The following is a 15,679-nucleotide window of genomic DNA, read 5'->3' as shown; positions in this document are numbered from 1 at the left end:
CCGTGTCAAGCGGCGGCCACCAACGTGGAGCGCGGCAGCCTCCTTCCGCCGGGCATCAGGCAGGCCTGGCCCACCGCAGCCGTTAGGCGGCGGTGCTCGCTGCCCCTCGGCGAGGCAGCTCCGCCGCCGCCGCCGCTGCTGCGTGGGGCTCACCTGTTGGCTCGGGTCGCCGCTGCCCGCTCCTGCCCTCCCCCTCGCCGTTGGGAGCGGCCGCCGAGCGCGGGGCCCGGCGGCTGGAGCCGCCGCCATGGCAGAGACCGAGGAGAGGAGCCTCGACGACTTCTTCGCCAAGCGGGACAAGAAGAAGCGGAAGGAGAAGAGCAGCCGAGGGGCCGCCGCCGCCTCCAGCGCTTCCAGCGCCGCCTCTAACGCCGCGGGGGCGGCCGCGGGAGCCCGCCCGGCTGACGGCAGCGGCTCTGGAGCCGCTGCCTCCAACGCCGGCTCCACCAAGACCACGACCAAGGTGCGGCCGGTGGGGTCGGGTCGGGGTGAGGGGGGGGAAGGGCGCGATGTGGCGGGAGCGGGCCGGGGCCGCTCCGCTCTGCTGGGGCGGCGGTGGGGGAAGGGTCACGGCTTCCTCCGCCGGCCTGGGCGGTGCCTTCCTGCCAGCAGGGGGCGCCGCCGCCGCCGGCCCGGGGGAGCGGCGCCGCCCGGCCATGCGGGCGCCCTTGGCGGCGCGGGGCCTGGCGGGGGCTCCCTGGCCGGCCCTGCCCCGGGGCCGGCGGAAGGAAGCCAGGCCGGCCCCGGCCCGGTATGGAAGCGGGGGATATTAAGGGGAATAAGCGGCGCCGGTTCCCTGTCCGCCGCTTCGGCTCTTCCCATCCCGCCCTGGTTTCTGGGGTCTCGGTTGGCGTGAGGCCGCGGCCGGAGCTGAGGGGTCGCACCGGGTGCCGCCCGGGTTGGCAGCATGCGGCCGGCGGCCCTTGGCGATAAGGTCCCCCCGGCTCCGCAGGCGAGGCGCGCCGGGTTGCCGTCCTGCCAGGACGGGGCTCGCTGCCAGCGCGGTTCCCTTGTGCCGCCTGATAGCCAAGCGGTGAGAGTGCGAGAGGAACTTAAGTGCTCCTCGTGAAACGAGCGAGGACCTTACAGCTGGCTGCGCGGTATGGCTTTCCCGTAATTCTGAGAAGTACCGCTGCTGCCTGGTGTCGCTTCGCTTGGGGAGCTTGTAGCTGTCTAGCTAGACCACGGGCAGTGTCAATCTTTCAGCTGCTCCTCTGCTTCCCGTGCTTGTGAAATAATAACTGGTTTAGACTGAAGCTTGTGCTCGGTTTGGGAATCAGGGTCGCTAAACGTGAAGGGTACGTTCATTTGCAAACTGTGATGTTTCCATGGAGATGGGGATATGAGAAATCTAAAAGGTTTTAGGGCTGTGTGCGTGTGCTTCTGAAAGACTGAATCTTCAGCAGACGGTGCAGTAACAGGAGGTCAATTCCTGCTTCTGCTGTTGCTTTGAAAGAGGCCAAAGTTTTCCCTGCTAGCGGTTGGTAATGTAAAAGATTTTAGGGCAGGGCTCTTAAAAGAAGCTGTATCCCCAGCTGTTCAGCAGAAAGGGGGCCTGGCTTGCCAGGGCTTCATGTTTAAAGCGATATAACTGCATTTCAGGTAGAATGTCGGAATTACGTAAACTGCTAATTAGGTTGTGTGCGTCTTAAAGCTGTGACTAGGAACATGGGAGGGCTGCTTATCAGGTCCGTTTCTGGCCTGCCTTAATAGCCCCAGAATCTGCTGATTGCACAGTAGGACAAAATTGGCTCTGCTTAAAGTGGGTCCCTCTTTCCCCAAACACATAATCAAACTCCCATTATAAAACCTTAAAGTCATGCTCCCCAAAGACTGGTATTCTTCTGCTTTTGTATACTAAGGTTGCTGTGGCTTTGAAGCTGACCTTTCTGCTCTTGTATAAAGAAAACAAGAAAGGTTGTGGATGTGAAAAAGTCAAACCTACCAATATTAATCTCTGGCACAAATCCACAGTAGTTCTTTACTTTTGGGCTTGTGAAATAGGTGATGGAAAAGTAAAGCTTTGTGTGCATTCAAGCTGTCATAAAAGCTTACTGTTACTACAAGGGAGGGTTCTTGCCCTTGTGTTTCCTTGGTCTTGACTGCACTGCCCTGTTCCCCACGTGGCATTGTCCCTTGACTTCCTGCTGGATTTTTACTGAGATGATGTGGGTTTCTTTCACTTGAATGATTCTTTTTTTGCTGGGGCATTTTTTTAGCTGCTCTAGTGAGTTAAAGTCAGCTCACAAGCACATCCTAGATGACACAGTAGTAAGTTAGGGGAGGAGGGAGTGGAACCTTTTCCCCATTGGCAGTGGCTGCACAGATCAGTTTCCCATGGAGCTGCACCTTCACCCTTGGTGTTCTTTGTATTCTCTTAGTTACATTATTCTTTTCTACTTTGTGTAAAGTAGGTAACAACTTAGCTTTTTCCCTTCTTACAGGAGGAGGATGATTGGAAGGAGTTTGAGCAAAAGGAAGAAGTTGATTATAGTGGTCTTAGAGTTCAGTCCATGCAAATAAGGTACTATTTTATTTTTATTTCTTTTTCTCTCTCCAGTATAATGATTACCTCTGTCTAAAAAGTATGTTCTTTCATCAGAGCTGCCTCTGTGGAGTCTTAATTAAAACAGCAGCTTGGTATGTTTCTGCTGGTACAGAAGTTTGCTGCAGGGTAACTTAGGTTTGCCTCTTCTCTGCCAATGTGCTCTTTATTTTCTAAATCTCTGATGATACTCTAGGTCTGTCTGGTTTGGTCAGGACTCAGATTTTTATACCAAATGCTTAATGTTCCCCTCCCTAAAGATAGTAAAGTAGGAATTTCTGAGAGGGGCGTGTAGGATAGTAATTCCCACTGACTCATTTGATTACTCTGAGGGTATTTGACTCAAATCTGCTCAGCAGTTCAGTGTGAGGAGTAAATTCCTGAAGCATTGCATTTGTATTCCAAATAAATGAAAAATATAGTTGGTAAAACTAATATCCCGTGACGAGGTCCCTCAGGACTGCGTTTATGAGTCTCATCCAAGATTCTTTCTTTGCTTCTTCATTAGATTGTTTCTGTAGTCTGCTCCAAAACAAGTCTCCTTAAGTCTGCCCTGGTTAAGAAAAATGTTTCATCAGGTCAGAAAAAGGATTTTATGACTTCAGTCTTAGACTGAGAATGTCACGTAATCCTCATTGTCCAGGTGCTGATGATGTTTGGAGTAACTCCATCTTAAAATAATCTTAACAGGTGTGGTAGGTGCTTTCTTCACAGATTGAGCAGGTCTCACATATCCTTTGATTTTAAAAATACCTTTTTACCACACTTCCCCCCCCCCATGATCCCAGTTAACTAGTCCTCGTGGGCCATTTGCACATACTTGGCCCACACGCTGCCCATACCATTGAAGTGTCACAGTGAATAATCACATGTTGGAATGAATGAGCAAGTAACAAGTGGGCTGCTGCTTCACTGACTGCTCGTACTGTTTGATGGGAAAGCCAGTACTTGGGTTTTCCAGACAAAGGCTGACATTCTGAATGCTTTTGATGCTGTGGCAGATTTTTCAGGCATGTCGAAATTTCTGCCCCATGGGATTTTGTAACTACTCAGTGCGTTGGAGGGGAGAGTAGAGAAGTAAAGGGGGGAAGAAACACTGCTGGAGGGTTATAAATTATCCAGCTCTGGAGAACTTAGCTGAAAATAAGACACAGAGTATCTGTTGGGCGTGGGGGTGTGGAATGTTATGTATACTTTGTTCTAGCTGGTCTGTGGGCATCTGCTTCTGACTGTGGTTTAAAATAGGATAGCAATGTGCTCAGGCCCTTGGTCCAGCTTACTGTGAGTGTTACTGTATTTGGATCAACAGTGAAAGGACGTTTAGTCTTCAGAATTGGTGGGTATTTTTATCTGTTTATTACTTTAACTGATTATTACTTGTCTAGAAAGCATATATGATCACAATTAGTAGGAGTTGGTGTGTGGCAAACTCCCCTCACTTTGCTGCTGCTGGGATCAGTGTCTTGTGGGTTTTTTTAACAGCCTCACCCTCTGCATATGTCCCATTATACCACACAGCTTTCTGTACTAGCTTTGTCTAGCAAATGTTTTTAAGTCTCTTGACTAATTCTATGCAAAACAAGTCTAAATAAAAGTCAGACTTTTGCATAGGTCTTGATGTTTTTTTAATTATGTATATTTCTCTCATTTTTCAGTGGCCTGCTTTAAAAACAAAAAAAATCCCAGTTGGCTTGTAGATTATATTTGTATGGGTAATGTAGGAGTGTTTCTCAGGTGGCTGTGGTAGTAGGGAAAGGGAGTCCAGGGCTGGCTTTCTGTCACTACTTCACAATTTCTTCCTCTTAACTAAAGCAGCGTATGGAAGTTGGGCTTTTAAGTCTCTTCTGCTTTATCTTCTCATCACTTCCAAATGCATCACTGGTTTTAGTAAGAAAAAATTTCTTTAAGCTCAAAATAAGAAAGAACTTATTTGATCACTTTGTGCAGCTTGAATTTGTCATCATTTTAAAGCTTCTTAAAGAACTTTTCCTTCTCAGCTGCCAAGTTATGTAGCAGCATGTCAGAAATTGTTCAGATGGAAGCACTGGTACAGCACCTACAGGACTAACGTAGCCTTGTTATATTTAGGGTCTCCTGCACAGTAGCCATGAAGTCTTGTCTGTGGCAGTTACACAGTCTCTGGCCAGTCTGAAATCTCTGTTTGTAAAATGCTACTTACCGGTTCTCTCTTGTAGTGAAAAAGAAGATGAGGAAAGTGAAAAAAGAGAAGAACCTGGTGACAACTGGGAGGAGACTGGTGGTGGTGTGGACAGATCATCGGGTCCCTGGAACAAATCAGCTCCTGCCCCAGCACCTGTCGTTGAACCAATTGGTAAATTTAACCCAGAGTTGTCGCTCTTTGCGATCAGAAGGGTATCGGGCTGAATTAAGCTGCTCAGCAGGTTTTGCTCAAGGAGAGTTTCCTATTCCAGCACCTTCTAATGTACTAATGGCTGGTTTGACATACTGGCAAGTGAGGAAATTTTCCTGTGAAGGGATCTTAAGAACTAAATGGTAGTGCCAGATACCTGAATGAACGCAAAGAGAGGTTTTTTTTTTATTTTTGACTAGAAACGGGGCGGAGGGGGAAGAAGCATTCCAACTTTGAAGGCAAAACTTCTGCTTTGCAATCTGCACTGCAAAATTGATTTTTTTCAAACTGGGATAGGCCTTCAGTTTTGCTCAAATACAGTTTGTTAGCATCATTAGTGGAGATGAAGTGCTTAGCGCTGATCTGAGTTCAGACTGTTCTCTTCCATTGAAAAGTGGCCTCCTGAAGTAAAGTTCATTCATCAGCATTGTTTCACTGTAGTTTTTCTACTTTAAGTGCAAAATATTCAGATACTCTCTTCTGCAGCTGGAGAGGTGCTTTAAGTAAGATTTGGCAAGTATATAATAGTGTCTGAATTGCATACTAGTAAGCTGCAAATGGGACACATGAAGTTCCCCTCAGTGGTTTTGATTCGCTGAGCTTTGTGAGGCAATACACTGGAGCTGCATTTTAATTTGATCACTAAGTATAGGTTAAATTAGGTGACACCTGATTGCCTGCCTTGTATAGAATATTTGTTCCCAGAGCTTTAAAAGGGGCACAAGCATACTTGTAAGATTCTTTTTATTTTGGGTTGGTTTGGTTGGGTTTTTTTAGGTATGAATGCAAACTTACTCTCTTTGTCTAAGTCTTGTTCTTCTAACTAGTTACAGAAACCCCAGAACCAGTTCAGACTGGGGGTGTATACAGGCCGCCTGGCGCCAGGGAGGGCGGCAGGCCACGAAGAGCACCGCAAGGACCACCAGAAATCTACAGTGATACGCAGTTTCCATCACTGCAGTCCACTGCCAAGCTTGTAGACAGTCGAAAGTAAGTACCAAGATACGTTTTAACTGCCTTCTCTAAGTTCTTAGTTTGGTTTAGGGCTTAAGCCTAGATCTTCTTAGAGGAAGGAAAGAACTAAGAAGATACTCTGTTTGGCAAAGAGATACGGGTGAGGTCTTAGCTGTGTATTCCAACTTTAGGAAGGGCTTCCCAGGAAATAACTTTGATGGGATGTAGCCCAGTGAGATAGCCAAACAAGACTGCCAGTTAACTTATCTTTGACAGCATCTGGTTCCCTGCGATGCTAGCCATGGTGAGGCTCTGTTATTACTGTCAGTAGACATGAGTGGGATGTCTTGAGCCCGCTCTCTTCTCGTTAGAGATGTGAAGGTACCTTGAATGGAGGAACAGGGTTCAGCACAAATGTAAAACAATGAGCTTGCTGAGCTGTGGATTGCAGTGAAGACCCTCCCAATTTTTCTGAAGCACTTTGTATTTTGTGGTGCTGAAGAGTCTTGATCTTGCCATTCTGTCATCCCTACAGAAGAGATAGCTAGGCAAATACCCAGTTAATTTGGGTTGGGGGCAGGGGTTCCTCCTGCTTGTCTAGCAGCAGCTTTGTTTCTTCTGACTATTTTTTGCTGTGGCTTTGGCTGCTGGCAAGTGAGACATGCTGTCACTGATGCTTTAGGGTTTAAAGGACGCAAATTGAGCTAAGCTGAATTTGAGTGAACGTTCTAGAAACGAACTCCTGCTTTTTAAAACGTATTTTTCATAGATGTGCTTAAATTTACTTCTGAGGGTGTTAATGTTGACATTTAGAATGTAATCTGAATTGTACCGGGTGATGAATGTGATTCTGGAGAAAGGAGGGTTTATGAGATTATATTTGGGAATGTTTGGCTGTTGTTAAACTCTAGGGCTTGGTGTTCTGTATTCATAATGTTTTTGTTGGGATGGGGTGGAAATCAACTAGGAATTCACAATTTGCCAGCTAGTGATATTTACTGATTACATTTATTTTCCCTTAGGGATAAAGAAATGGAGAAGAGCTTTGAAGTAGTAAAACACAAAACTAGAGGTAGGGATGAGGTCTCAAAAAACCAGGCACTTAAACTTCAGCTAGACAACCAGTATTCTGTGCTTGGGGATCAGTAGAGCTGCACACACATTACAATTAAGGAAAGCTTTTTTGGTAACTCTTCTACTAAGGTAACTAAACTACAGCTAACGGCTATGATGAACATGCCACCTTATTTCTGCTGGATCTACTGCAGCAAGTGCAGACTACTTTGAAGTAAGTGATTGGTTCTCCTGCACTATGGAAGCATAATATGTTACAACTTCTCCATTGGATGTGGGGCAAATTAATGTAAACGATTGAACAAGAGTCATCAGTGTTCTTTAATTGCTCAGAAAGATACCAACAGCCAGTGGTCATTTCAAAATCTTTTTATGTTCAGATACTGAGCCTTCGTAAAGGTTGACTACCTCAGACTTGCTGCACTCATTGTGGACACCATGTGGATCACAACTTCTGGAAGAGAAGGTTACAGCTGTTTTAGTGGCCATCTGAAACTTGAAACCAGCTCTACTGGATTCCTGTCAGAAATCCTGCAGAAGTCAGCCATTTGGTTCCGATTTGCTATAACAAAGATTTAAGTGACCTTAAAGACAAACCTGTTCTGTTCCCCTTCTGAGGAATCCTGTCATGTGTAGCCATAGCCTACTAGAGACTTTGGGAGCGTACCATATCACTCATACAATCCAAGTATAACAGAGCTGTAGTTTGTTTACCTTTTTAGATAGCTGTCCTGAAGTAATTGCAAAAGAAATTAAAACTCATTCAGCATCAGATTTGAGGAATGGTGGGTTTGAATGGTCTGTTTGCAGTAGCTGTTTTTACAGTTGTCTGTTAAAGAAATTTTCCCTGTTCCTCACAACAACAAAGAAAAAGCCTGCCTTGTTTCTGGTATCAAATTGTGGTATATTTCAATAATGATGAGAAGTCGTAGTGAAATAAGGGTTTATTTTGGCTTTTTGTGACAAAGTTTGTCGTTCTCAACCCAAAGCACTAAGATTGAAGAGTTCTGATTTGGCACAGAAGTATCCAGACTCCCAACTACAGTCTTTTAAAAATGAGATACGTGGCAGTAGCGACACTAGATAAGAAATTCTCCTCTATTAAAAAGTTATTGCTTGTTGAAGGCTGATGGTTACTTGCTAACCAATGCGGGGGGGGGGGATAACTAAAGCTGATAAGCCTTATTTGGCTACTTCCATGAAGCATGCAGGCTTTTTGAGGCAGAAATCCTCTAAGTAAAGCTCGTAATTGGTGTTCATTCAAAGTCAGGAAGTTCAGTAATGACAGAAAGCACTGACTTCTTTAACTTATTGTCATCTCTGGCTTCGTTTAGTAGAAGCAGGCAAAACAGCACCGATACACTAAGAATATAGGACGTTGCCTGTAACTGATGTGGTGATCGAAACTTGTCAAGTACCAAAAGTGTCCTGCTGCTGTAACTGCTTTTCTCTTCTATGAATTCTTACACCAGAAGCAAAATGAAGTACGATAGCGGCACGCTCCAGCGCTGAAGTTTTACAGAGTAAATGCCAAAAAAAAAACCCAAATAGGCCCAAGACCTGTAAGAGTTGCCAATGGCAAGAGAAGCGAGGGAACAAAGCAAAGCTTGCTGACGTGTGGGGGAGTGCTGTGTGTGTGTGTGTGCAGGAGTCGCCTCGTTGGGTGCCCTGTGACTAACTGCTGACTCGCTTTAAATCTCCTCTGAGGCCAATGGGAGTGTTTTGCTGTTGACTTCAGTGGGGCTGGGGGTTTCACCTGGCTCTTTGTGTGCACAGACTAAAGCTGGCCTTGCCCGTGCAGAGTTAACTGTCTCTAAAACTTCTGCTAGAAGCTGCTATTAAAAGAGAGGGCTCAAGAGACTATTCTTAAAGTCGGAAACAAAACCCCCACCGAATGACCCCTACCAATACCTTGGACTCTGAGCCATGTATCTTCCTAGGAAATACGTTGTTGCCAGCACAACTGTTGATTTGTCACTAAAGCTTTCTGTGGAATTCATGGTAAATGGACATGTCGCTTGATGTGGTAGAAACATGAAATCTTAAGGCGCTTTTCCTGATGCCCTAAAGCGATTGAGATCACCCGTGCACATGAATCAAGTGTCAGTCTACTGTATGAAGGGTAGATGAGACTGTCCATTGTACCAGTATTTGAGGTTTTGGGCATGAATTCTGGCAGTTCAAGAAAACCCTGTAAGAGTTTCGAATGAAATAAAATGGAAATACACGTGGATTCTGGAGTCTAATGAATCTTTACCTTTACCCTGTGGCTGTACAGCAGCAAAGGAAACGCAGGGCACTAGGATCTCATGAGGCACAGGCCATGGAATGGGTAGTCAGCCTTACGGTCAGGTGGGCTGCATTTAGGAGCTTATAGCAGTGCATATATTAATAGGACTTTTATTTATACATAGAAGTTTAGTTTGCTGCGTGTCAGTGTCTTACTCCCACTGTATAGGACTGGTTTGAGGTGGTGAATTTCAGTATGAATGAAGCTTTTGGATTTGCTTTTCACTTGAAAGAAGCTCTGCTAAACTGAAGAATGAACCAAAAAAAAAAAACAAACCAAACCCCAAACCAGCCAAATAAAAAAGAAACCCAAACACAACAACCCAAGCCAAAACTCTGGATGGTTGCTGTCACTGGAGTCCATCTGCTATGTATAACCAGAGGTGTTAATTTGGGGGCTGAAGCATATCGTTCCAGGTTCTGGAGGCATTAAAGGAAAAAAATCAGAAATGCAGCAGATTCTCTGTAGTACAGAAGGTGAAAGTATTTATAAGTGTTTCTGTGTTAAATATCACTGCCAGCAACTATCAAAATGCCACTTGTCCGTATCTTCCTTGTAACAATTGTTCTGCATGCCTGAAGTCTTGAAAATCAGTCCTGAGTGGAAGCTCAATATGCTTTTGAGACTCCAGAGCCCAGCTTTGTCTGGCTGGTGGCTGCATTCATTCAGGGCATGCTGAGAATGTCCATTTCATTCCTTCACAATGCTTCTCGGAGGCTCATTCCATGAATGAAGGATTGTCTGCTGCGGAAGGGGGATTCTCCATGCCAGTTACAGGTGCAGCTGTGCGCTGCTTCAGCAACTTTCCAGACCTGTTACGTGCTCTCTTATGGTGGGTTAGTTATTAATTTCCAGCTTAAAGTTTCTGTTTTACTTTCTCTGGCTTAAAATAGCAACACAGCCGTGAAGTTACCGACTCGCTAGTAGAACGTTTCAATGTCCAGTACTCGCTGAGAAAGGAATGATTTGGATGTGTGGCTCTCGCTGGCATAGTATGTATCTGGAGAATGTTATAATGCCAAAAAACTAGGTGATTTTAATAAAGTTGGACTTCCTCACTTGCCTGCTGTAGGAATCTGGCATCTGTATTCACTTGAGCTGATGATAAATGTAGGAGGGGATTAGTTTTCACTCCCCCCACCCTTGTTTTAGCTGTGTCATATTGAATCTTTTCCACAACTAAAGAGGAATTGATATCTCAAAGCGACAGTTGCCCTCTAATACAGTTTAGTCTCTCTGTCTGGCTTTACCAGTCATGTCCAAAGTACCCTCTCTTACACAACTTAGGAATGGATGGATTTTTACTGGTATAAATTGTGTTAGAGACCTGATGCAGCAGGGACTTCATGCCTGCATCTGTTGGCTCTTGGGAGCTCTTTCACCACAATGTGGCTGAGACACCTGAGCTATTTGGGTCGAGTAAACAGTATAAATTCGATAGGGCTGCACATCTTGCTGCTTGTTTATCGGAGCTTTTGCAATAGTTTTTCTAATTTCAGCCTGGTTGAGCAGTTTGAAGCTTGCTTGTGGTTTTGGGTCAAATCCTGCAACTAAAATGGAGCAGATATTTTTTATTTTTAGACTAATGGGGCTTTGTGTGCTTAAAAAGGTGCTTATTTACAAGGTAGTAGCAGTACTCTTTCCAATACTGACATGGTCAGAGAAATAAATACCTTGTATTTTACATGACCAATGCGTATCAGATGCCCAAGAAAGTAAATTTTACCAAAGCCACTTCAGGTACATAGAAATCTTTATGAATGGCCACAGCTCAGGTTTCTGCAGTAGCTAAAGAGTCCAGCTTGTCTGTATGGAAGTTGCTGTAAGAATCTGCAGGCTCTAGCAGCTGGGAGAAGAAATGACAGTATAAAAAATACTGATTCAGCTGAGTTGTAACTGTCATGTATCTCTGGTGTAGTTCTACCATGTTGTCCCCAAAGGAGAACAGGAAAATGAAAAAATACAGTGGGAATTCTGCAAATGAAACACAGGAAGAACAAAGAGAGAGGGGTTAGGAAGGTGTGTTTTTTAAATGGCAGTATTAAATGCACAGCCTGAGGTAGGGAATGGTTGGGTAGAAGTGCTGTGTGGATAAGCAACTGCTCTCACAAGTGGCAGACGCACAAGTCTGACTTCAAATCAGTGTTTGAAGTTGAGTACTTGGGGAAGGTATCCCAATATTTTTTCCCCCCCTTTAAAGAAAAGGATTGGGAAAAACTATCCGGAGCAGAAGGTAGGATGTCGCATTGGTACGAAGCGTTGAAACCAGTTCTCTGAAGACACAACTGAGCAAGGACAAATTCCAAGAGTTTGGCAATCTAACTAGGAAATAGCTCTGTATTTAAGAAGAGCTGAGACGCTGGTCCAGATTGCCATGGAGGCAGTTCCTTATGTTTTCATGAGCCCTCTCCTAATGGTACGTATATCATGGTTTTATCTTCAGTTGCCCAGAATATACATTGATAGAGCAAGGTTAATGAGGCTGGATGGGCTGCTCAGCCTGCCTAAGCAATTAGAAATGCCTCGCAGTGTTAATGAATCACCCAAGCAGTGCATCAGGAGTACTGGGATGGAAAGCATGATCTGTAACAGCTGCGTGTGCTGAAGAGCAGCCCAGGGCCAAGAGAGTGGGACTCGGCCCTTTGTCCACTGAGATGCTGCATTAAGTAACTTGGTTTGACTTTCTGCACTTTCCTGGCCGTACCAAACCCCCCCAGGGTTCTACCTCACAGCGGTGCTGTGAGGCCAGACAGAGCTGCTCCTTCTCCAGGGCTGGGGCTGACAGAAGTTGCTACAGAGGGCTAGAAATCTTTATCGAAATACCTTGCTGTTAGCTTTCATTGCAGTATTTTAATGGTATTTTGGGAAAGGCTTGTTTCTATGCAATGTAATGTACATCCTATGCAAGTGTTATGTAATTAGACTTACTTTAGTCTGTAGGGGTAAGGAAAAACTTCAGGCTGAGCACTCTAACTGGTATTTCCTCTCTTTCATTCTCTGTGCTGATCAAATGGTGTATTACTTTGAAGCTTTTTTCTTTTACATGGAATACTTTATAAAGCTACTATTGCTATATTTTGTAAACTGCATGACTGAACTCAAGTCCTGTTCACAGTTAGAGCCACTTGTTAGAGCGTGGCTGTTTTAAAGTTTGTCCAAATTCCATGAACTAGAAATGTTCACTCCCAAAAGTACATCGTGGCGTCAGATACCCAGTGGTATTTTGTAGCAGGAATGTAGTTTTCCTCCCTGCTCCACATGTAAACACCCATTTGTCCCACCCTTTATGCTTCCCTGTATCAAAGTTGAAGCAGCACCCAGGGGAAATGGGAAAACAGGAGAGTGAGCGGAACTTGGGAACTTTTAGAATCTGGCATTGAGGTAGGCCGTGGAGGAAGATGATGAAGGGAATAAAAGGGAGATTAGTTGTCCATGGTAGAGGCTTCCATGAAACAGGTAAAGGAAAGAAATGATCAGAAGGTAAGAGCCAAGAGGAGTAAGCAGAGGGAGAGGAAGGAGTACAGATATGGAAGAGCTGATTACCCTATTTACTGTTACGTCCCGTTTTATCAGTTAACTGAAGGAACATGAAATAACTTTTAGGACTATGCCCCTGTCTGCTGTTGCTGGTGATTCATTGCTCAGGTTTTTCACAGTGGGCCTCTGAACAGAAGCAGAGAGCGTGATGGTGGCACTCATGCAGGCAGCGTGGGCCTGCATGGGCAGAGCTGAGGCCCAGCAGCTATCTTCTCCTGATGGTGTTCTTGCCCTGCTGCAGGGTGTCTAAGGCAGTTGTTGATGTGCATGAGCTGTAAGGGTTCTCTGTCAGGAATGGTTACTGCTGCATTTCAGCAAACTACGGCAGTTCAGAGGCTGCTCCAGAGGAAGCACTTACCTAGCCAAGTAATAGAGTACCACAGGGCACTCTTTGGAGTACTTCTGGTGATGGCTATGGTGAGTGATACTGAGGTCAACAGAACTTTGAGGGATAAAGCCCCTCGTGTGGTGGGGAGGAGAATTACTTTTAAGACATCTATCTTCCCCCTCTTAAACTACTGTGGTCTTACTGTCTTTCCAGCTACGAAGAGCTGCTTCTACCATTCTCTTACACTTTCCTACCTGTATTCTTCTACCATGTCACAGCTCTTAAGGTGCTGACAAAACAAATGTGCATGGAGAACCTCTTAAGAGAAACACATGCTGTAGTATCTTTCCATGCTGCTCTGTCTTTAAAACAGCCTAACATCTTACTTGACTGCAACTACACATTGCGCAGCTGTCTTCATCAAGCTGTCCATGGTGACACCTAGATTGTCCCCTTGAAAAGGACCACAACTAATTCAGACTCAGCCAGAGCACGTATGAGTGGTTTAAAAACCTCTCCAGTGCTCATCGACTTGGGTTTATGTTCCATTGACGTTCACTCACCCCTGAACTGCAGAGTTTACAGTGTTAGTCAGCTTATCCTGGCACTCAGCATCTTCCCCAGTGCTGACCAACTGCGTAACCTGTGGGCACTAGCCTTTGCCCATCTGATAGACTGACGTCTTCAGTTCACTCTTACCCGTGATTAGCACGTGGTGCTCACACTTTAACTCACCCTGACCTTTCCTACTCTGTTTCTCATCTCCTGTCTTCTGCATTGTGTTTTCTTTCTTGCTCAGCTAAAGCACTGAAGTGAGTCATCAAGTTACAGCTGTCCACTTTTTTTCAAATACTTTGCCTACAGAAACCTTAGTCAAAATGTGGTCATAACCTTCCTTTTTTTTTTAATTAAATCTCTACTTCTGCATCTCTTTGAGGGTATGACCAACCATAACAAAATGATTCAAACCATAAAAAAGAACAAATGCCTTGACAAACAGGTGAAACATAACATGACTCTGATCTCCCCAAGCTGAACTTCATTGGCTTTAGGGGAGGATTTTTTTCTGCCACTTGAGATCAGTTTTATTAAAACTTGATTTTTTTTAAATGTAGATACAGCAGCCACTATCAAGCAAACTTGGTTTAAATTTAAATTCCTGGGTTATTCTGCTCTTTCTTTTGTGGCAGAGATGAAGCAGATGTATTAGCAACCAGCACCCAAAAAGGGCTCAGCCACACTTAGTCTAATGCAGCGCTTGCAGTGTTTAACTGGGTGTCAGAATGAGATTACAGTGTTTGAGATGAGTGCGGCAAAACGGGGGGGGGGGGGGTGTCAGACTCAGCCTTTGTGGTTTGTTTCCTCTCACACCCTCATCTTGTACTTCAGAGATCATCCACCCATCTTAAGGCAAGGTCTCTTCAGTGCTGACTGTGGTTACTGGTAACGCTGCCACTGTAAATAGAGAGGCAGCCTGAGGGACGCTGCCGCTGTCAGGTGTTCTGTTACAGCAGGTACCAGTGTTCTGTGAAGGCTGGAGGCTGATGAATTTGGCAAATTGGAGCTGAGGGGGTTTTGGTAATTTTGAGGGGTGGGGGGAGAGGAGAGCAGGTGCAGTGCTAGCAGTAGTCCTCAGCATGTAGTACTCAGTACCCCCTCCCACATATCTAAGAGACTCGTGTTCGGCAAAGCCTGATCCAGCCCCCGTAAATCCTTGCTGTGTTATTTACTAACCCCCAGGAACCTTCAGGGCTGAGTAGGTCTCTGACTGAGCCCTGTCTCTTTAACCTGGGAATTGGGTAAAAGGCAAACTGGGCTCAGTAGACCGGCCTGAATGTGTTGTAGGTAATTGGCTCCCCTAGTTTTATTAAGCAACTCAAAGCCCAGCTCCCGGGTGTATTCCCTTGTGCATTCTTTTCTTACTCTAGGTTATTTCCATGCTGAGGGTTCCTAGGCAGGTGCCTGGTTCATTCACCATTTATTCAGGAAGCAGTTCTGTCAGCAAGAACACCCAAGTCTTGCTCATGCTGTATGTCTTCAGTCAGGGCTCTGGCATGACAACCACGGCTCCACCTGTTGCAAAACTCCGTAGCAAGGCAGTGCCATCTCCCTGAAGAATTTAAACTTAGACCCCCCCCCCAAAGCGGGAGCCCAACTCCCACAGAACACAGCACCATGGAGGCAGTAGCACTGGTCCCAGTACAGCACAGTTCAGCTATGAAAAGGAGCAGGAGTATAAGCCTGGTAAGATGCTAGCTCAGACAAAACTGTATCCAGATGGCAGGGTCTAGCTTGAAGGACTGCGACTGCTTTTAATGAAGAGCTGGCTGAAGAATAAGTGGGAAAAAAAACCCTATGAAACTGAACTTGCTTTCAGGAATGTACCAGAATGTCTCACCCCCAGCCCTCACCTGAAGAAATGAACCCCAAACCATTTGAGTGCTTATTCTAGTGCAACAGAAAGCCCAACACCATCTGGCTGGGAGAATGGTTGGCTGGGGGCCTGCTGAGCACAGCGGGAAGTGTTTCAGCAAAGGAGGGCACAATGTGATGATCTGTGTCTGAGAAACCCTGCGTGGC

At 45.5% G+C, this 15,679-nt stretch overlaps 1 protein-coding gene across 4 annotated transcripts; it reads left to right on the top strand.

The window, feature by feature from the left end:
- On the top strand, positions 1-9,177 carry CDV3 (CDV3 homolog). 4 transcript variants are annotated; one of them, XM_084280167.1, is made up of 6 exons: positions 1-463; positions 2,445-2,524; positions 4,741-4,877; positions 5,744-5,906; positions 6,893-6,942; positions 8,279-9,177. In XM_084280167.1, the coding sequence occupies exons 1-6, from the start codon at positions 248-250 to the stop codon at positions 8,308-8,310; spliced, it is 678 nt and encodes a 225-aa protein (XP_084136293.1). In that variant the 5' UTR covers positions 1-247; the 3' UTR covers positions 8,311-9,177. The 4 variants fall into 4 exon arrangements, with proteins under 4 accessions (XP_084136293.1, XP_084136294.1, XP_084136295.1 ...); XM_084280168.1 differs by having other exon boundaries at positions 7,325-9,177; XM_084280169.1 differs by lacking the exon at positions 6,893-6,942 and having other exon boundaries at positions 7,325-9,177.
- The last annotated feature ends 6,502 nt before the right edge of the window (positions 9,178-15,679 follow it).

This window comes from Gallinula chloropus (genome assembly GCF_964237585.1).
Source record: "Gallinula chloropus genome assembly, chromosome: 2".
NCBI lineage: Eukaryota > Metazoa > Chordata > Aves > Gruiformes > Rallidae > Gallinula > Gallinula chloropus.
The sequence above is the reverse complement of the archived record's forward strand: the minus strand, read 5'-3'. Positions and strand labels throughout refer to the sequence as shown.